The 23,119-nt window shown below is 35.1% G+C and overlaps 3 protein-coding genes across 8 annotated transcripts in view; all 3 read left to right on the top strand.

The window, feature by feature from the left end:
• Positions 1 to 8,348, top strand: part of LOC129957345 (beta-1,3-galactosyltransferase 1-like) — a 104,410-nt gene extending 96,062 nt beyond the window's left edge. For all 6 annotated transcript variants that reach the window (XM_056069630.1, XM_056069624.1, XM_056069627.1 and 3 more), the window contains 2 exons: positions 3,482 to 3,767; positions 7,826 to 8,348. In XM_056069630.1, coding sequence (XP_055925605.1) covers positions 3,482 to 3,767; positions 7,826 to 8,268 — 729 coding nt within the window. In that variant the 3' untranslated portion in view covers positions 8,269 to 8,348. The remainder of the gene's footprint in view (positions 1 to 3,481; positions 3,768 to 7,825) is intronic.
• Positions 8,349 to 14,969: 6,621 nt separating this feature from the next.
• LOC129956518 (uncharacterized) lies at positions 14,970 to 17,207 on the top strand. The gene has a single exon (XM_056068439.1). It carries the CDS (start codon positions 14,970 to 14,972, stop codon positions 17,205 to 17,207), a length of 2,238 nt encoding a protein of 745 aa, XP_055924414.1.
• A 1,596-nt stretch (positions 17,208 to 18,803) lies between these two features.
• Positions 18,804 to 20,315, top strand: LOC129956519 (uncharacterized). Its single transcript, XM_056068441.1, has one exon. The coding sequence runs from the start codon at positions 18,804 to 18,806 to the stop codon at positions 20,313 to 20,315; it is 1,512 nt and encodes a 503-aa protein (XP_055924416.1).
• The last annotated feature ends 2,804 nt before the right edge of the window (positions 20,316 to 23,119 follow it).

Below are 23,119 nucleotides of genomic sequence, written 5' to 3' on the forward strand. Positions count from 1 at the left end.
ACATAGAACAGAACGCTGCTGTTTTCTTGTCACAACTTGTACTTTCTAGACGACACGTAGGAGGTTCGTAGCAGACGCCCGCTTCTAATGCCTTGGCATTGTTGCCAATGCAACTCTTTGCCTTCCTGAAGTAATTATGATAAAAGAAAACTAGGCCGGATAGAACGGAAGCCGGATAGTCGCGAACCGAATACTCGGGAGTTGTAATTATAGAATTGTAATTAATTGTTTTCCTAAGAATTGTAATTAAAACTCAATTCTTAGGAAAAAATATTTCCCACTAACAGTAAAAAACTATAAATCATAAAGTTAAAATTGTATTATAAAGAAACTATAAATCATAAAGTTAAAGGAATATTTATGAAACTAACTTATAAAGCAAATATTTTCTGAATCTAAAGGAATGAAAGTTGCATTTAGAGAGCCCCAATACTGCTACATCTAAAATACAAATAACCTTAACCAAATTAGAAATAAATATTAGGTTTAAACTGCAATAAAATGGAATTAAAAAAAAAGAAGGTAATGAGGAATCCTGTCTGAAGATTTATAAAGGGTCATCCTCAGACAGAGATTCAAACCCGATGGGATATTTTTCTGTGATTGGTCTGACTTTCGTTCAAGAAATGACCCCTCGTGATCCGCAAATCCCAAGAAATTAAGGTTTTTAGAAGACAAGAATTAATATCAATAAAGCAACGATATTAAATTTATACAATAATAAACAAAATATTATTTCAAAATTAAAATCCAAGAAAAACCACAAAAAAATTTCATCAAACCAATTCAAATATCAAACTATAAACCAATAAACATCAATAAGATATCAATAATATAAAAGTAAATAACATACCAGTTGAATATAAAAAAACTCCAAAAGGTTTTTATGAAAAAAACCTAATTGTTGAAGACAAAAATACTAATTTGAAATCAATTTTCCCGCGCTTTAAGATGGAAACGCCTGCAAAGCTTCGTTAAAGTGCGTCGTCAGCATATGAAATAAACTGAACGATCTCAGCGCCACCTATTAAGTTAAAATAAAAACCTAAGAGTATCAACTACAAAGCATATCTTCAATTGTGAAAATATTAGAAAATAGATCAACCCTCTCTTATTAAACCTTCTATATTGCAATAGTTTTTTGGGAAATCATTAAAAGTTAAGCGTTTAATAAGATTGTTTGTTGCTTCATTATAAGAAATTTTGTTATTACAGATTTTTTTAAAAATCCTGTTAAATTGTGGGAAAATCAAATTTTTGAAAACTTAGTTTAAATTAGAATGGTTATTTCTCAGCTTAATTACTTTGAAGTCAAACTCATCTTTTTTTATAATAAATACCTATTAAAGTTTTTTTATTAGAAACTTCTATTTTCAAATTCAAATAAGTAGATTTGCATTGCCTTTCGTTTCGTTTCTGTTAAACTTAATTCTTTTGGATAATAACCAATAACACTAACATTATTTATGTTTAATGAAAGTAAATCATCAATATACCTAAAACCATTTATAAAATGATGTTTAATTATTTTATTTTTTAATAGTAATATAGAAAAATGTTAGTTTAAACTATTGAAAAACCAATTCCCCCTTGGAATACCTTTCACTTTTTTATAAAAATTAATACCGTTAAAAACATAATTTTCTGAAATATTAAATTCACGTAATTCAAGCCAGTAACTTTTTGTGATGAAAACAGTTTTTAAATATTCCTCATATACAATAAACTAAACATCTGTTAATTTCTCTTGCGGTAGATTTGTGTACAAATTTTCAAAATCATAATATTGTTATCTTCTAGAAATTCCAGGACTTCTTTCTTCCATAAATTATAAAACTATTCTCATTTTTAATTTTATTCAAGATAATTTTTGAGTATTTAAAACACAAATATTCAACTGTAGTCACAACATCAAGTACCAAATTTCATATATTTAAGTAATTCCGAATTTGATTTATTACATTTACATGCTAGTAAAAGAGCCGAACGACAGCCTATTAAACCTTTACAGATTCGATTCTAAATTTGATACATACCTAAATCTAAGATGTTAAATTCGTGTATCAAATTTTATCTATTTAGCTCATTTTGTTTGAAGTTATGCTAAATTATATCCGGGTAACCATACGGACGGACTACTTCTCAATGGATTTCCTTCAAACAATTATAGAAACTGCAAACTGCGTGCAAGGGCCATATACCAAATTCCATCCGTCAAGCGTAGAGCATTTTCGATTAATCGCATTCACTTACAGGCAATCATAATTCCAAAAATTCGTTTTCCAGACTTAGGAAGATCTCAAACATGGAAAATCGTCAAAATTTCAAATTTTTCTTTTTTTTGTATACATGGGTAGACCAAACTTCCCTCGGCAGGTTTTTTTTTTTTTTTTTTGTGGAGAAAATATTTAAATATTTTTTCTGATATTTTCCTGAGATGAGCCTTGACTGCGTAAATTAAAATTAAATGTTTTTCTCAAAGGTTTCCTAGGCATTGTAAAGCGTACAGGTGGTCTATAAATACACATTATAAGTAAACCACATGAGTTCCTTGGTCTAACCAGAGAAAAATATACACCACATTGATTTGATTTGCGAATTCAGTAGTGTACGACAAGTTGATTTGTTAACCCAATAATTGCATTGTTGCTATTCGATGTGAAAAATTCGCATTCGATTCGGATAATGTCACATAGCGCCATCTCACAAAATTTTGAGGTACCAATAGGTTATCATCCTATGGCAGTAATGCAAGTACCACAAAAATTTACAAGATGACGCTATTTGATATTGTTAGCATAAGAACATACAGATAGGAACTCTAACAGTTAGTTAAAAAAAAAAAAAATGTTTTTTTTTTTCTTTCTTTATGTGTGTATGTGTAAAATTACGCTTTTGCAAGAAAGACATTATGCAGAAAAACTTAAAAAGCGAAACCTTATCTAAATATAAAATTTGATCCAAATCGTTAGAGCCGTTAGAGATACGCGAAATAAATTCATATATAACCAAGGATTGAAAAAAGTATAGTAATCGTCAAAATATTGAAACTCGAAATTTTAACGGATATCCACTTTTTAGCCCTCTTCTAGTTCGAAAAGACACATTTTTGGAAAATGATCGTCTATCTGGCTGTGACAAAGTTAACTCAAAATCACTTTGAGCTAGACATTTGAAATTTGGTATAGTGTCTTTATCCCAGATTTCTAGATTTTTTATCAAATTTTGAACAAAATCAGCTCAGAGGAAGTCTGTTCATCCTTAAACAGTATCCATAACTTAAAATAGCAATAAGAGAAATTAAATAATTAATTGCTGATTTATGTACTAAACATAAAAACTTTCACATTTTTTCGCCCGTTGCCTTCATAAATAGGTTAAAATTTCTCTCTTATTGCTAATTTATAACTGAATTTTTAATGCATTTAAAGAATAATCTAAGATTCCTTACATCTCACTAGTTTATACAATTCTCTTACAGGTAATCCGTGAAACCTGGGGGCATCCGGCGGTCACTAAAACACTAGGAATCACCGTGGCCTTCGGAATCGGGCGTGACCCTACTTTCCAGAGACCTGTGGACTGGGAGGCAGAGACTTTTGGAGATGTCTACCAGTTACCCCTAAATGACGAGTACAAACTCCTTCCACAGAAAATTTTAACCCTTTTACAGATGGCTTCTGCAACTTGTGGGCCGGTTTCCTTTCTCATCAAAACGGATGACGATGTCTTTGTAAATGTGTATGCGCTAAAAGAGTTACTTGAAGGTAATATAACAGACAGTGTTTCAAAATGCAAGCAATATTTGTATGTTGCCCTTTTTAAGTGATAAAGTGTTGCCAATGAAAAAAAGACAGCCTGGAAGCTGACAGTTTAAGGTCATCAAAAAAAAAAAAAAGAGCACTATATGAAAAAACAGCACATTTTCATCATCTATACATAGTATAAAATGAAGTCTCCTGAAAGCGTCTATATGTTGAAATCCGAAAAACTCGAGAAATACTTAACTAATTTTGGAGTAATTTGTACCATTTTGTTGGGCATTTACTGAGGAATGTTTTGTTTATATTGAAGTCATATCAAAATAAAAAAAAGGAGTTTTAAAACTGCGATTTTAATTATTTTCCTACTACGATTCGCGCATGCGTAAAGCAGCAATATCTGTGCTTTGCACTTATCCGCGCGTGAGCGGAAATCTCAAACTTCAAGTGTGCAAATAGCAAGAGCTGTGGTATTCTTATGCGATGCATTTCTTCGTTTACTTCTGATTTTAAACAGTGATTCAAATCTCATTATCCCCAAAAGAAAGAAATTCAACCTTGACCGGAGCACATTAAATGCCAAAACGTTTCGTTTGTTGCGCGATAATGAAAATGTAGAGGAAAGAAACGTTAGGTTAGTGAATATCAGAGAAAGAATGTCCACACTTTCTTCAAAGGAGTGTCTCCTGCTGAGCGAAGTAACTGTCTTACTTTAAATCGCAATGCAATTGAATTACAGAGACAGAATGAATCTCGCCTGTCTGCTGACCGAGAAAGACATTTAAATTTGAAACATAGGAGAAGTGAAAGAACAAACATTCCTGATATTTGGTCCAAAAAGGAGTACACCGCTCTGAATTTCAAACCATATGTGGATTACCGAAATGATGCCTCGGTTTCAATAGGAACAATGTCTATAGTCTGTTCATATTGCTCAGCTTTAGGAACAGCTTTGGTAAAAGTGAATTTTAGAGTGCCCTTTGCAGCGCCAATAATGCCAAGTCGTGCGGACAAAATAAACAAATACTTCCACGTAACAGTTACGGTTACCATTTCCCGCCATATAATTAGGACTTTTTACTCATAAGTATTTTTTTTTTCAGAATTTTTTAACTTAAAAAACATCCTACAGCTTCGCTAGCAGCGGGAGTGGGAACCTGGTAGCTTCGCTAGCACATTGAACATAAAGACTGTGTGGATAACAGGAACAGTACATAACCAAAAGAAAAGAAAGAACGGAGAAAGAAGTAATTGGAGCATTCTCCATACAAAATTTCAAACATCCTTTTCCCAACGTCATCAACTCGTAAAAAAATATATTCCACTCACCCTTCATCCATTCTGTCGGTTCGATATCAAACCATTCTCCATACAAAATTTCAAACAAGCATCCTTTTCTAACTTCATCAACTCGTAAAAAAATATATGTATACCCATATTTCACTCACCCTTCATCCATTCTGCAGGTTCGAAATACTGTCTTCCATCCCATTTATCCGACATTCATTCTTGTACAATTGCCGACATAACAAATTATGCAGGGAACCAACCGTTAGAACACCAAAAGAATTACTAGAACTGCGAAGAATTCCATTGCAGCTGTCTTTTAAAGTGAGAATGCAGACGATTTCATAAATTAAGAATTCAGACGATTCTTATAGACGATTAAAAATTGCAAAAGAATAAATATTTTCTGTTCGTATTCTTATTTAAAAAAAAAGACAGAAGAAAATAACTTTTAATTATAAGTTTAACTTTCTTTATTTAATAAACTTTTAATTATAATAAAGAACAAAATTAAAATCTTTAATCCATATTTTTTTAATATTTTTAATTTAACATTTTTCATAATATAGTTGTAGTTCATGTACAACTCAACCATTGCAAAAAGTAGTAAACAAAACAGCATTAGGGTTGCTAGAAGAGCGTTCCGATGAGTTGCCATATTGGCGACACTATTCTTCAATTCATCCACAGCTTTGATATACAGTCATTTTCGCCAAAAAATAATTTATCGCGAAATTTTAGGGAAATGGCCGAATGTGGCGAGAATGGCAGCAATAAGGTAACGGTAGCAAAAGCACCAACGAAAAATTACCAACCTCGCAAAGTGCAAAATGACTGTATATCAAAGATTAGCCCAGCTATAAAATGGAAAGATGAATCAAATGGCATGTGTTGTTTACAAGGGAAAAATTGAAACCATTTTAACAGTCTAAATATGGAACAGCATTGATATACAGTCATTTTCACCTAAAAAATATTTTATCGCCAACTTTTAACGAAATGGCTGAATATGGCGCGAACGGCAGCAATAGCGTTTAAATCTAAAGGTTTCGAGGAGCAATGCAGCAAATTAACGGAATTATGGAGGAAAAAAAAGTCAATAAATGCAGTAAAATTAAATGAATGCAAAAAAAAAAAATTAATTGAAAATAAAGAAAGTAAGCAGAAGAATGTACAGCAGGAAAAAAACCAAGGGAAATGATCAGAATCGATCGAAATACAATAACAAAAAAAAAAAAAAAAAAAAATGGCGGTTATGTAAGCCCAAACAAAGCGACACCGAAAAATTGCCAACCTCACAAGGCGCCAAATGGCTGTATATTAACGCTTAACCCTAAATATTTCTGAATGTGTGTTATAAAAAATGGTTTTTCTTCTTAATGGTAATTTATCCTCTTCGATGTTATGCGACGGGCAACGCTGTGCGGGTACTGCTAGTTGAGATATATTTTAAAAATAATGATGATTTGGCTGCTGCACTTCATGATTTTCATACAAAATATGATCAGTGCCGCATGCCCATGCATTCCGAGAAGCAATTCAGTTACTGCAAGAGTTATTTCCTTCTCATGTAATTTCCCGTTTTAGTGATCATAATCGTCCGACTAGATCATGCGATTAAATGTCGTTGGACTTTTTTTCTTTGGAGTTGGTTTACAATCTGTGGTTTATGCCAACATACCCTTCTTGCCTAACTACGACTGGCAGTAGGAAATTTTGTACTGTATCAATGAAATTCAGTCACATTTGTGGAAAAAATTCCTTTCGGAAGAAAAGGGAAAGCCCAACGGCGTTAAATCGCATGATCTGATCGGAATTCTCATACCTAATAAGAAAAATTACATGACAAAGATATAACTTATGCAGTAATTGAATTGTTTCTCAAGCTGTATGAGCATGCTGCACTTGCCATATTTTGTGCGAAAATTCATAAAGATGAGTTTACACTCGACTCGTTATAAAACAGTCAGATGGCAACGCATGCGTAAAAAGACTGAAAAATGCTGTTCAGTCCAGGGCAAGTGCTTGTCCCGACGGGAGAGCAACATACCGCTGCATTGTATTTTTTTTCGTACTGCGCATGCGTTACTACAATTTGGCAGAGGTTTTTTTGGAGTGAAAAAATTCATCACAGATTAATTCCCACATTTTTTGCTCTTTTTTATGTGAAATTGTGCGTGTGTGTTTCATTTTATTTGCCAATTTTTTATAGTTTTCCAATTTTAGATATGCTGACCTTTTTCTTTTATTTTATCCCATTTCTTTGTGTAAATTTCCATCATTTTAATACGATACGCAGTGAAAAAGAAAAATTCAGGGACGCCAAAGCAACAATTTATAGCCGAGCGGGGAAACCCTGAATCTGTCTTAAGAAATTGTGGCAAATATAAATCAATCGTTTTCTGCTTATGCGTTGTCTTACTGGCCGAGTGTAAACCCACCTTAACTCTAGTGAACAATTTACCATTTAAAATATTGCTCAAAACTGAAAAATCGTTGTTCTTTCTCGAAGCGCTCTACTTTTTTTAATCGTTATTCTTCTAGCTATCTTTAATTTTCTATCACACAATTGTTTCTATCGCACAAATGGCGCTAAACTCAAATCTTGAGTGAATGTTGTGACACGTAATGCGTAGATTCAGAAAGTATATTCTTCTTTTGACCAGTTGATTATATAAAAATCCACAGTCAATGCTCGAATCTGAGTACTTGTGCTTGCATATCCAATGATCGCTTTTTTTTTCGCAGATCCCTAAAAACTACGTATTCTTTTTTAGACCTTAAAGACAAATCTCAAGAGAGAAACTTTTGGTGCCTCGTTTGGGAAGGTATGCCTGTGATACGTACCAACCACTCAAAGTGGTACCTCTCTCAAGAAAAGTATGGCGAATCCATATATCCGAACTATTGCTCCGGATCGGCTTACATCATCAACTCAGTTGTACTGGACGCCATATTGGGCTTGTCAAACCGCACTTCTCCAGATGTGCCTGCAGAAGACGTTCACATCACAGGGGTGTTGGCTCGCAGAGCCGGAGTGGGTCATGTGCAGATCAGTAATAGATATGCTTTCGCATCTACCAGCGAAGAAAGAATAGCCAGTGGGCAGACGATTTTTGCTCATCTCGGTCCAGGCGCAGAAGATAAGGTAGAACAAATCTGGAATTACTTGATACAGAAGAGAAGACTACTGAGAAACGAATCTTTAGGTGGATTGTGATTGTAACTATATTCAGAACTGTTTATTGTAAGATTTTGCGTTGAATTATAGTTTCAATAAATAAATGAAATATTATATGATATTATTATACCATAATTATTGCCAGAGTTAGTTTATAAAGGGACAATTATTGAGCGCAGTTATACATCATATGATCTGATCGATATCATGTACCTATTTGACGTCGCTTGTCATTTAGGGCAATTTTAATTTATTTACAGAATTGAGGAATTTATTTATAGAATTACTTTAAATTGCACTCACAAATTGGCTGAATGTGAACGCGATTCGGCGCTACTGTTTTTAACATAAATGACATTTTAGGTGATGAACCTCATTCAAATAATTTTGCCTTTTTAAAAGATATTCAAATTTTACATCGGATTTAATAGTATTTTTTCTCTAAGTATGCGTTAAATTTTAACGCGAAAAACATGTCTAACAAATGTTTGGCACAGAATGATCAAATTTAGTCCTTGAGCCATAAAACACCAAGCTGAACCCGATTTCAAGAATCTAGGTCGACAGTGGATAGAAAATTAAAAGGAAAGATGAAAGTGGGAACTGGGCCAATCGTCCTTTAATTCGAAAAGCTCTTTCGGCTAGCAATATATTAGAATATTGTTTAATAAAGTTTTGAAATTCAACTGTTTTGACTGGGTTGTGTTCCGATTAGATTTCTTTAGAACTTGCTTAGTAATTCAAACCTTGAAAACTAAAACAAATTACACATCATGAAAGCTTTAACCGTGGTTTAACTGTACACCGGCAACACGATGTTATTTTGACAAGATTCAGCATCGGGAATTTTCTGGTAATACGTAAATATATATTTTCTAGGTAACCTCCACCAACTTGAAGCCGTAGAGATAATTTAACCCTTTGCATTTGGAAAAGTAATTCAATGCATAATTATTTACCTAATACAAAGATTTGTTGATTACTCTGAAAAATAAATATACATAATAGTTTTAAGTCGAATTTCTTTAAAAAATTAATTTACATCTTTTTACTATTCTGTAGGCGTTTTTAACAATCAAAATTAAAAAATAAAAAAATATAACGTCAAAATGATGCATCATATTTAATGGGGAGTGAGAGGCACCATCCGAGTACACAAGGTTAACTATCTGATGAGGTTGAATATTTACGCTCGATTTATTACGTCTTACACATTTCATGAATTCGTTCGAGGTGTTCCGTGTTTTATTGTACACAAACTACATTCTAATCTTCCCCTTCATTTAAAAAAAATAAAAAATTTATCAAGGGAATGTCGTTTTTTTTTATGGCACTTGTCACTGACAAGCCTGTTGACAAATTCAGTGACTTCATTCCTACATTTCATTCATAAATCGTAATTTAGACCTGAATCAGACAACGATCACCTCAGATCCACTATTCCCAGTAGTATTGTCTCGACTTGGAGGAACACGTGCACCAGCCACCATATGTATGGAGAGTCTTCGACCGATGGGATTCGAACTCCAGCCCAAAAGATGCAAATCCAACGCCCTATCAACTAGGCTATCCCTGCCATATGGATTGTAAACCATAATTGAAGAACGTTCACAAAATTAGTACTTACAGAAATAAGCAACACACGCATAAAAAGCAGATCGATAAATAGAAAATAGATCAACGCAAACTCGATTTACAATCAACAATCCAAAGGGAGAATTTACCAAACTAGCTGGCTTTTTATCTGTTTCTGCATTTATGTTGGTTTTCAAGATAGGGTACAGAATTTTATAGTAAAATCGCTGAATATCAAGTAATAATATTGTTTGACAACGGATTCTAAAATACTCCACCCCTTTGCGCATGCGTTAGGATGGGTTTAATTCGTCAAAATAGGGGTGAGAGGAAAGAGGAAAGATGAAAGGAGGAAATGTTTACATTTAACAATTAAGTAAACTCGAATTTCTCGCGGACTGAATTAAAATAAAATAACGCGGTCAAAACTGACACGATACTCACATACATGTGAAAAAAAATCGAACAAAAAAGTATCTAATAAGGAGAAAATCAAGGTCAAAGAAAGATGAAGAATTCCGGAAATGCTCTCATCTTACCGCGTCTCTAGTCTTAATGAGATAGAATCGTCGAAAAGTGGTCGTCTCAGAATACTGAAACGAACAGTAGAGATATTGTTATAATTCTTGTATTCTCTACAGCCTTCATTTTTGTCAACAAAGTTGCCAAATAGTTGCCAAGATCGGGGGTTACTGATCTTATATTCATTTACAAATCCCTCTTTAATGCGAGTACATTCACATTGCAAGAAATAATATTACAAATCCATCACAGTATTTCATATATGTTAACCATTTTATGACACACTTGGCACTTTTTTAAAAATTATAATTTACAAACCTTTTCACAAGAACGTAGTTTTATAGCTCTCATCTGATTTTGGCGTAGTTGGTCTAAAATCTTGTGCCAAATATTATTTACAGAATAATCATCGTCAAAGTTTGGAGATGTCTGCTGCCCTAAATGTCCTCCTGACTACCTGACCTCCATTCAAAATATTGAAGTTTATTTCAAATTAATATCAGTGTTACTTCACAACGGGAAGCTCATATAAATAAAGCAGACGTACTAAACTGACGTAACTCATTTCTTTGTTCTTTATATAAATATGACAAAAATATCAGATATTTTCAATATCCCAAATATTCAAATGATTTTTAGCTTATGAATTATTTTTTGAATTTTTCAAAAGTTAAATGTAATAATACCAAATATCGCCAATTTCGTGCTAAATGCCAATGTCAAAAACATGAATGAATTTCTACCTATACAAAATGAACTCATACTACATTGAATTGTTTCTTGATCTCGATGATAGCTTATCGGGGCACCCGTCCTTGGAATAGGACTATCCCCTTAAAGACATAACTGGTGGAAAACATGACTTTTAGTATATTGCCATGAAAACTGTGATGGGTCTTGACTCTACGGTGGAAGGAGAGAAACTGCCTTGGTACTTCAAACGATTTTTGGTCTTTGCAGGTGAGGGAGAGTGGGTGTGATGTCTCGGCCAATAGGAAAGCTGGTGTCAGGGGAGTAGGAGAGGGTGATGCAGTGGGTTTTCGGAGCTCGGTGAGGGATAAACTATTGTACATAGGTGACCAATCAGAATGCTGGGTTATTGCAGAGGATTAACTTTACTTTTGTTGGGACTTAGCCGATCAGAGCGATAAGGATTATCATCTTTTTTTCTTCTTTATTTTCGGTTTTCTTTGCGAGCTTGGCTGCTTCTATTAATTTGGGGAATTCTTTCAGTACTTCTCTAAGTTCTTTTAGTATTTGGAGGGTTTCTAGGAGGGAAGGGAATTCTTCAGCTGCTGTCAAAGTGGGCTCCATATTCGGTTTTCGTGGTGTGGGAAAGGGTTGAGGGTCTGGTTTTCTACGTCATTTCTGCGTAGGAGGGTCTTCCGTTGATGTTTGTCAGTTTGGGAAATTTGGAACATCCTTTCCAGGCAGCTGTATGTCCAGTTTCGTTACAATTTACGCACACTGGATCCTTGATTTTTTCGGTGATGTTGCAGTTTCTTGTTGCGTGATTTCCATCGCATTTGATGCACTTGGGTGCTAATCTACAATTTCTAACGGAGTGATAAAAACCTGCGCAGTTGTAACACATTGTTGAAGTTGATTTTTGCTGGTAGGTTTCAATCTTAATCTTTAGGTGGAGGAGGTATTTTTCATTATATATGTTGATAACACTTCTATTTTTCTTAACTTCCAGCAGGAATATTGGATATAGGGACTGCAGCTTGTAATTTCTGAGTTGGGAGATTCTGATGATTTCGTAATTTCTCTCTTCCAATTCTTTTTTGATTTCGTCTTTATCTGCATTAATTGGAAGGCCTTTCAGAATAACTTTTAATGGTCTTTCATCTTTATTTTCGGATAAGATAAATTCTTCTTTTTTCTCTGTTACGATTTCTATGATTTTGGATCTTTCATCTTCAGTTGCTGGGTGAATTGCAATCATGTTTCTGATAAGCTTGTTTTCAGTTTGGGGGAATTTTCTATGGATGTCTTGGAGAGTAATATTGTATTTGCTTGATAATTTCAGGTTTATTGCAGCGGGTCTATTTATGGATGTTTCTTGGATTTCCTCGGTTTGGCTCAGTATTTCATATCTGTTTGAAGTGTCCATGCTTTCAATGATTTCCTCAGTTTTCTTGATTTTTGCTGCCTTTTTTGGGTTTACTTGTTGAAATTTTTCGGTGTTATCATCATCTATCTTGTGTTTTGCTTGGGATGTGTTATCAATTTCCATTTGTTTATCTTCCCTTACAGCTAGGTCAATTTCAAAGTTGGGGTAATTATCATTGATGGTTTTCCTTGTTTTCATTTTTTCGATAGCTTTAGCTATTTCCTTTGCGCGTGGGGTGTTCTTGTATTCCAAATATTCTTGTCTTTCTTTGTCGCTATTAAGACTACTTGCCCTGGGATTTGCAACATTCCTTGACTTGTTGTCTGATCCCATAGGTGCTGTGTGTTTGTAGGAGTAATTACTTCCCCTAGGGGAAGCGCTATCGTAAACTCGATCTTTAAATCCTACTGCTTTAGTAGAGCCTTTGCTGCTCATCGAACAGATACTTGAGCATCTGCTCTCAGAACGACCGTCTCCTTCCATGACTGGAGACTGAATGTTGAATTGTTTCTTTAGCGATTGCTATAAATATACACATTTATCTAAAAGTACTCTAGTGGTGGACACACAATATTTACACCTGTTGATGAACTGCCGCAAATGTGGTGCAAAATTAGTAGGGTGAAGGTTCTTTATCGACTTTCTCATTTGAATTGCATTCAGGCTTTGTAAAGGTGGGTTCAGACGAGGCTTATTATTGCGCGCAATAGAAGGTCACGCCTACTTCAGGAAAATCACGTGACTGCAACGGGACAATGGCAAATGGTTGTCCCGTCGGGACAACTATTAGCCATTGTTCCATCAACGTTGTCTCAACTGTTCACACGGGGACAATAGAGGGACAACAGTAGAGAGACAACGATTGCGCGCAATAAAAAGCCTCGTGTGAACCCACCTTTAGGGAACATTACTGGCGTAGTCGGCAGGATCCTACGAAGGAAATGCTGGAATATCTACTGCAGTGTTGCCTACAAAAGGTTAGAGGTGAGAGCTTATTTTTATTATTGTAAATGCTTTTCCCATTGAATTGAAAATATTTATCGTTTGTCTCAGAAACGTGCACATCAGCGCCATTTTCGTGAACACATCAGTGTTAGTTTACAAAGCACATCAGTGTTAAATTCGTGAACACATCAGTGTTAGTTTACAAAGCACATCAGTGTTAAATTCGTGAACACATCAGTGTTAAATTTGTGAACTCATCAGAGTTAAATTTTTGAACACATCAGTGTTAATTTGAGAAAACACATCAGTGTTAATTTGAGAAATCACATCAGTGTAAATTTGAGAAAACACGTCAGTGTTAATTTGAGAAAATACATCAGTATTAATTTGAGAAAACACGTCAGTGTTAAATGTGAGAACACATCAGTGTTAATTTTCTGAACATATCAACGTTAAATTTGTGAACGCCTCAGCGTTAATTTTTTAAAACACGTCAGTGTTACATTTGTTCCAATATTTATCGCAACAGCGTCAAATATTGGTTAAGGAGCTTTTGCGGCAGTGCGTTTCGAGACAACGATAATATAATATTATAGAATTGTTGTGGAAAGACCTTGTAGGAAAAAAAAAGCATTACTTTTTGAATAATTTGAAATTAGTTAAAAGATAGCGCATCAAGTGTATCTGTAAACCTATTCTTACACCAAGTGTATTTCTGATATATCTAGTATTATATTAGTTATTATAATCATTATTGGATTATTATTATATTTAAGCAACAAGCTTAAAAAGTACTGCAGGAAATTCTGTTGAATCAAATATTGTTTTGAATGTTGAATATTAAATCTGGATTATTTTTTAAATTCATTTTTATGTTATTGTGTTTTATTTAATAAGGTAAACGAATTTTAATTATTTCTGTTTGATTGATTGATAAATTATGCTGTGATTGTGGTACATAATTAATTTGCAGAAATACTCGTATGCAATAATATTTTCATTAAGTGCTGAAGTTAACTGAATGTTTTGCTAAATATTAGTAATTTCATTATTAGTTAAATTTTATTATTTAACCACCCTTTGTTGTAACCTAGTATTTAAATTTGAGTGTGATAGTAGTCATATAAGTATTTAAGCTATACCTCTCAGGAAACGAAAGGGAGAATTTCTTTAAGGAATCTAAAAATTGCTGTTTTATTTTCTCAAATTAACACTGACGTGTTTTCTCAAATTAACACTGACGTGTTTTCTCAAATTAACACTGATGGGTTTTCTCAAATTAACACTGATGTGTTCAAAAATTTAACTCTGATGAGTTCACAAATTTAACACTGATGTGTTCACGAATTTAACACTGATGTGTTCTGAAAATTAACACTGATGTGCTTTGTAAACTAACACTGATTGGAGAGGATCAATAATGATGACGGACCTTTTTTGTATTTTAAAGTATATCACTCATCTGGAGATCTTTTGATCATTTGAGTGAATTGTAATAGAAAAGGCGTCCGCAACGATATTTTTACTGACATTGTTTACATTTCTGGCGTTACGCGACAGGATATTGTTTTTGAATACAAACATGTTTAAAACAGCTAAGGGCTTCTTGAAAGAGGACTTGTTGTTTGTAGCTGAAGAAATTGGAGAGACACTGCCTGATAAGGTAAAAATTTCTGAACTGAAAGATATTATTTTGAATAGCAAAGTGTATTTGGATGATCCAGACTTTGTGACAAATATTTTAGTAACGGCCGTGAGCCAGCGAAAACTAAAAGAAGAACAAAAACAAAAGCAAACAGAATATGAAGAAAGTGGAAAAATAAGAGAACACGAACTGGAATTGGCGAGAATCAGAGCAACGTTGCCAATTACAGGTGAGTCTCAAAATACTGTTATATCTGGTGCTAAAAAGAAATTTAATCTGCCAAAATTAGAATTTAGACAGTTTAATGGCGATATTAAAGATTGGCTACAATTTTGGAGCCAATTTCAACACATTCATAACGATGATGAAATCGCGCCTGAGAACAAATTTCAATATCTTGTGCAAGCTACTGTAAATGGATCACGAGCCCGAGAAGTAGTAGAAAGCTTCCCGGCAACAGCAGCCAATTATGCCAAAGCAGTTGAAAGTTTAAAAGCACGATTTGGGAGAGATGAACTATTAGTAGAAGTTTATGTTCGGGAATTATTGAAGTTGATAATCTCAGTTCAGAAACATGAGAAAATATCGATGACATCTCTCTATGATAAACTCGAATCTTATCTGAGAGCCTTGGAGACTTTAGGAGTGACTACTGATAAATGTGCTTCAATTCTTTATCCCATGGTGGAGTCTTGTTTTCAAGAGGACTTTTTGAAAGCATGGAATAGAAGTGCTTCTTCAGCAGTCTCAACTGATGCTAAAGACCGTTTAACCAACTTGATGACTTTTCTTAAAGCAGAAACGGAGGGCGAAGAAAGAATTAATTTGGCTATGGCTGGTTTTGGCTTGGGTGCAGATGAAAATCGCCAATCATTTAAGAAAAAAGTAAGAGATTTTCCAATGAAAAAGGTACCTACAGCTGCCAATTTATTGACTACAGCTTCAAAAGAAGTGAAGAAAGAATGTGTTTTCTGTACTGGGAAACACTCGAGCCCAGACTGTTTTCAAGCTCAGAAGATGAGTTTGGCTGAAAGGTATAATATTTTAAGAGAGAAGCAATGTTGTTTTGCTTGCTTAATACCAAAGCATACATCTCGTTCTTGTAAGGCATTTTTAAGATGTGTAATATGTGGGAAAAAGCATGTCCCACTTATGTGTGAGTCTCTAGAGGCTAAGAATCAAGATTCATTCAAGAGTGAGAATAAGAGTCCAAATGTTGAAGTTAATATGGCCAACAACACTTCTAGTCCCAGGGTGTTCCTCCAAACGTTAAAATTAAAAATGGTGTGTGGTAACAAAGAAATCCCAGTTAGGGCAATTCTAGATTCTGGGTCACAAAAGACTTATGTATTAAAGAATGTTGTTGAGAAAATGGGATATATCCCACTCAGAAAAGAAATTCTGATGCATTCATTGTTTGGGGGCATTAAATCTGACAAGTGCGAACATAATTGCTATAGGATAAAACTGAGAAATCAAGACAACAGTGTTACATGCAACCTGGAAGCATTAGACCAGCCATCTATATGTGACAAAATTTCATCAGTCACTCCAGGTTCATGGATTACAGAGCTCCGTGAGATGAAGATCAGGCTATCAGATGTAGGGGAGGAGCCACAATCTGTTCAAGTGCTTCTTGGTTCAGATGTGATAGGGAAGCTCATGACTGGCCAGCGTAGAGTTCTATCCTGTGGGCTTGTTGCCATGGAGACACCATGGAGACACTTACTTGGCTGGACTCTGTCAGGTAAAGTTCCTGAGAATGAGATGTCATCATGCAATGCTATGCTGGTGGCCTCTCTATTTGTGAAAGAGATGGATATCTCCCAATTATGGAGATTAGATTCCTTGGGGATCCAAGATCCTTCAGAACAAAAAACCAAAGAGGAGCTTCATAAAGCGTCGATGGAGCACTTCTTAAGAACTGTCAAGGTCGATGAAGAAGAGCGATTCCTTGTCTCCCTACCTTGGCTTGACGGTCATTTGTCTCTTCCAGACAACTTCAATTTGGCACTCAAAAGGTTGCAAGTGACAACCCATAAGCTGAAGAAGGAAAACTTATTTCAAGAATACGGTGATGTCTTTAAAGAATGGGAACGAGAAGGCATAATTGAAGAAGTTCCCCAAGAGGAAATAAAGTCTGCTTGTCACTATCTGCCCATTGACATGTGGTGAAGCCGAACAGCACTACGAAAATTAGGCCCGTCTTTAACGCTTCATCAAAACAAAAGGGAGCGGCCAGCCTCAATGACTGTTTGGAAAAGGGATTAAACTTGATTGAATTGATCCCTTCCATGTTAACAAGGTTTCGACTGTTTAGGTTTGGCATTTCGGCTGATATACGGAAGGCCTTCTTACAAATAAGTCTATATAAGGAGGATCGAAATTTCCTGCGATTTTTGTGGCACAGTGAAGAAGGAGAACTCATACATTACCGACATTGCCGAGTGATGTTTGGTGTTTCCAGCAGCCCTTTCTTGCTTGGGTCAACAATCCAATACCACTTGGAGAGAAAGTTGGAAGAAGCGCAGCAAGGCCGTGGAAGATACCCTGAGTGCATTATTCAAAAGTTGATGAACAGCTTTTACGTGGACAATTGTTTAGCAAGCGTCAAAACCCAGTAGGAACTAGAACGATTTATTGATGTAGCCACGGAGATCATGGCTGAAAGAAAATTCGACTTACGAGGGTGGGAGCACTCTAGCCCATCTGATCCAATAACAAGTCCTACAATCATCCTAGGAACGATTTGGGACAGACATTGTGATACACTTTCAATAAATATTCCTGATTTGAGAGAACTAATGGAAGAGGTAAACACGAAAAGAAATATTCTTGCTGCTTCCCACAAAGTGTTTGATCCCTTGGGGATTACTAGTCCAGTGTTGCTACTACCAAAACTTTGGCTACAAAATTTGTGGAAATCTAAAATCGGTTGGGATGAAGAAGTAAATCTAAAAACACGTCAAGATTTTCTGAAGTGGCTAATGGAGCTGGAATATTTGAAGCATGTTAAAGCACCAAGATGGTTACACTGTGATAGCGGATTTGAGCACATTTCATTGCATTTTTTTGCGACGCAAGCAAACTAGCCTATTCTGCGGTTGTTTTCCTACGAGTTGATAGTGGAAACTCTGTACACATACAACTGGTGCAGAGTAAAACTAGAATTGCTCCTTGTGGAAAAAAGGAAACAACTATTGCAAGGCTGGAACTTCTTGGTGCTGCTATATCTGCTCGTCTTTCTTCCACTGTCTTGAAAGAGTTTCCAACAGACAATGTTTATTTCTGGACAGACTCTACTACTGTGCTGGCTTGGTTGAAGAGAGAAGAACCGTGGGGTGTATTTGTTTACAACCGTGTTCAAGAAATTCGAAAGCTGACACCAGTCAAAGCCTGGAGACACGTTCCTGGATCACTGAATCCAGCGGACTGTCCGAGTAGAGGGTGTTCAGCGAAGCAGCTTTGCAGTTCGAAATGGTGGGAAGGTCCCAGTTGGTTGTATCTTTCGTCTCATGAATGGCCTGTTAGTGATGTGGTAGTATATGTCAATGAGGAAGAAGTGAATAAAGAAAGAAGAGCTATCGTGACCTCTATGGTGAATATTCAAACAACCGATATAAAGAGTGAATATTTTTCCACCTTAGTAGAAACATCAGAGTAGTGGCATGGATTCTACGTTTTATTCATAACGTTTCAAATGCAACCAAGCTAAAAGGAAACTTAGTCTATGAAAAATTCAAACAAGCAGAGATTTTGTGTTTCAAGTCCATGCAGTCAAATGCCTTTCAAGATGAGAAACTTCTTGCTAAAATGCAAGCATTTAAAGATGAAGATGGGCTTCTGAGAATAAGAACCAAACTAGCAGATAGTTGTGAGAAGGAAGATTTCAAGTTCCCAATTCTCTTACCTGCCAATGATGTTGTAGTAAAATTAATTCGAGAGGAGCATATAAAAGCAATGCATGCAGGCTCTTCAATATTACTTGCCCGGCTTAAAGAGAAATTTTGGATAATTAGAGCCAAAAGATTAGTTAAGCAGGTTCTTTCTGAGTGTGTGATTTGCAAGCGTTATAAAGCTAAACATCTTGAAGTGCCCTTCGCTCCTCTGCCTAAAAATAGAGTTACTCAGACAAAGGTATTTGAAATAACAGGTGTAGACTATGCAGGTCCTCTTTATCTTAAGTCGAAAGGAAAGGCCTGGATTGTTTTATTTACTTGTGCTGTCTACAGAGCAGTGCATTTTGAATTGGTCCGATCACTCACTACTGATACTTTTATTCAAGCCTTAAGACGGTTCATTGCAAGAAGAGGCAGGATTTCAGTACTTTACAGTGACAACGGTACTAATTTCGTAGGGACAAATAATGCGTTGCGAGCATTAGATTGGGATAAAATTTCTGTGTACTCAACTGCTCAGAAAATCACTTGGAAATTTATCCCACCCACAGCAGCCTGGTGGGGTGGATGGTGGGAGCGTATTGTGAGAATGCTCAAAGAGCTTTTACGTCGAGTGTTAGGAAAATCTATTATAAATTATGAAGAACTCCTAACCGTCTTATGTGACTGTGAGTCCATAATCAATGCTAGACCGTTGACATACATACAAGATGATCCAAATGAATTGCTACCTTTGACCCCATCAATGTTTATTCACGGAAACAGCAACTATGAAACGCCAGATTTAGATAAAGTAGATCGATCTTTGTTGGTAAAACGCACCAAATATTTGCAGAAGTTGCGTGAAGATCTTAGACAAAGATTTAGAAATGAATATCTTGCTCTTCTGGTCCACAGAGGGACAAGGAAAAGGGATGTTTTAGAAGTGGGCGATGTTGTACTGATTGGTCATGACAATATTCGACGCATTGACTGGCCTCTTGGTGTTATCTTGGAGGTTTATCCTGGCAAAGATGGTGTCCCTAGAGTAGCGAGAATTAGAACCTCCCATGATGAGAGGATCCGTCCCTTCCAAAGGCTTTATCCATTGGAAGTGTCAGCAAAAACTGAAATTGATGTTTTGAAGGCCTCAGGAAAAAGTGGCTTATCTGTTGAGAAGACTCCTGATTTACCTACTGACCATGTTCCTGATTCACCTACTGACAATGTTCCTGATTCACCTACTGACCATGTTCCTGATTCACCTGCTGATCATGTTCCTGATTTACCTGCTGACCAGGTTCCCAATTCTCCTGTTGAAAGGACTGATATTTCTGAGGAGATACACCATACCAAAACAAGATTAGAAAGGACCATAAAAGTTCCTCGTAAATTGGACTTGTGAACTCCTTTCAATTTTACAGATTTCACGAGGAATTAAGTGTTATAAATTTCAGTTTGTTTAATATTGCAAAGTTCAGTTTGTAACCCTTCACTTTGCAAGTTGGGAGTATGTAACATGTTGTAAAATATTTCACTCTGTTTATTTTTTTGTCTTATGTATGTGTTCAATTTAAGATTGTGCAATATTATTTTCAATGTCTGAATACAAACCGTCCACCTATAACCTAAGAATTATTTGTTTTGTTTTGATTTAGCTTGTACTGTATGGCAACATCTTGTGAATAGTGTAGTTTGTTTTGAATGTGTTTGTCCGTTAATAAAGAACTGTGATATGCAATCAGGGTCGTTAATTGCATTTAAGAACACTGATTAATACACTTTTTCGTGAGTATATCACTCATCTGGAGATCTTTTGATCATTTGAGTGATTTGTAATAGAAAAGGCGTCTGCAACGATATTTTTACTGACATTGTTTACAAAGGTATTTGTTTTGATTGTATGGACATTTCATATGCCTTTCTACTCTCTTTGTCAAGTCTTTCTAATGTTATATTTACTAATATAGCATTTGTTAAGTCATTACATTCTAAATTCAAACTTTTTAAACATCTCAGACTTTTATTTATTGTGTCTGTGATATTTCGTAAGCCTTTTGCAGACTCAAAATTTAATTTTTCTAGTTTTAGCATATTTCGAATGTGAATATCAACAACTGCTCGCTTATTTTCAAAGCGTTCTTCGAGAGTAGCAAACAGTGACTCAAATGTATCGTCACTTGTTTCTATAAATTTAGCTTCGCCACGGAGGGCAGCTTTTAAATAAAATAACTTTTGATCATTCGTTAATTCAGTATTATCGTTTATTAGACACATAAATTGATTTTTGAAATTACTGAATTCTTCCATTTTTCCGTAAAATAGCGGTAAGGGAATTTCCGGAAATTTCGTTTTTAATTCAATATGATTGATATAAGCTTTCAAATTTGAATTTTGATCATTTATATTAGGCATTACATTTTCCTTAACATTACAATTAGAGAGTTAAGCATTTCAAACTTACCTCTAATTCGTTTCTTTCTTCTTCGATATCCAATATTTCTTGATCGCACTTCTGGCTTAACGTTTCATCTTCGTCGATTTCTAAATAATCCTTGAATAAAATTTCTAATTCTTGTTTTATTTCTTCCACAATTGCCAGCTTTTGTTGACAGCTTAATATGAATTTATTTTCTTCTTCAACCGTTGAACTATTTTCAACAAACTTTTTAATGGTTGTGAGTTTCGCCTTTATCCTTCTACGGATTCTATTTAACTCTTTGGCTTTTTGAGTTTTATTTTTCTCCATATTTTCGCTAATTCGTCTCCGGATCGCTAGGACCAGATTGGAGAGGTTCAATAATGATGACGGATATTTTTTGTATTTTAAAGAATTTATTGTTTCTCCGCTTTCGGGAGTTGGATTGAGCCTTGCCTTTCGGCGTTGCTGCTACGTCGATGATGTTACAAAGACTGACGGTTTTTTACATATACCGCAAGAGGGCGTTACAAGTGAAGAGGCGGGGCAACATGCTTACGTAACACTGATGTGTTCACGAAAATGGCGCTGCTGTGCACGTTTCTGAGACAAACGATAAATATTTTCAATTCAATGGGAAAAGCATTTACAATAATAAAAATAAGCTCTCACCTCTAACCTTTTGTAGGCAACACTGCAGTAGATATTCCAGCATTTCCTTGGTAGGATTCTGCCGACTACGCCAGTAATGTTCCCTTACACATTATCCGAACGTGTATTTCTTGTGGAAATTCCAACAACGGCTGGCGCCTACTTAACGTCTAGGCCTGAGTGATTATTTTAAATCCAGTTCAATCTTAATAATCGCTCGGTTCAATCGTGTTGATTTTGTAGAAATAAATACAGGAACCATTCCTATTCTAGATTATTATATTATTTACATATTTACAGTAACGGTTTAAAATATAAAAGTTAATCAAGTCTTTCGTTCATGGCGAACCACACCACCTTCGCTCGTCGTCCCTCGTCCTTATCTGTCTAGTCCACTTCCTGTTCGTCTCTCTCCTGGTTTTCATCCCCTTGAATACCACGTGACCTTTCCCCTCCTGACTGATTTTGCAAGCTTCGTCGTTGGGAGCGGAGGAGCGGGTCTTACAGGCTTAAATAGCTGAGCAATTTAATAACCTTAACTAATAAATTTCCCTTCTTTTAAAATATTGTGCTATCTTCGGATAATCCTGAGTGACTGTAGCGCCACCTTGAGAGCAATGGAAGCGCCACCATGGAGCGAAAACTGGAAAATGTTTCTGATATTTGCCTTCTGTTTAAACAGGTTACTTAATTTTTGAGTTTAAAAAAACCTAACACGGTACAATGACGATTATTGTTGATCAAGATTAAAATAAATTTTGATAGCTATCTATATCTATATCTAGATATATATAGGTATAGGTATATTTAGATAGGTCCTTTTCCATTAATTATACTACGCATTTTGAAGAAGCAAATAAATATTAAGATATCAGAATCCAAAGACGATATAACTTTTATTAACATTTCTTATCTCAAATTTATGTTAAAGAAAAACAAATAACCAAACCTTTAATTTTAAATTTCAATTCAAGCACTAATATTTTTATAATACTTCAGGTTTTCTCTATTACAATTTTAAATTTTTCTTTCACCGCATTTGTTGTCGTAAATCCTGACATTTTCATGTTTTCTCTATTACAACTAATTTTTCTCTCACCGCATTTGTTGGCATAAATTCTGATATTTTGAAGTACTGG

This window comes from Argiope bruennichi, chromosome 11, assembly GCF_947563725.1.
Source record: "Argiope bruennichi chromosome 11, qqArgBrue1.1, whole genome shotgun sequence".
In the NCBI taxonomy this organism is placed as follows: Eukaryota; Metazoa; Arthropoda; class Arachnida; order Araneae; family Araneidae; genus Argiope; species Argiope bruennichi.

Bases quoted from the DNA above. Each gene is read 5' to 3' on its own strand.
- LOC129956518 (XM_056068439.1), top strand. From the start codon at position 14,970: ATGTTTAAAACAGCTAAGGGCTTCTTGAAAGAGGACTTGTTGTTTGTA.
- LOC129956519 (XM_056068441.1), top strand. From the start codon at position 18,804: ATGCAGTCAAATGCCTTTCAAGATGAGAAACTTCTTGCTAAAATGCAA.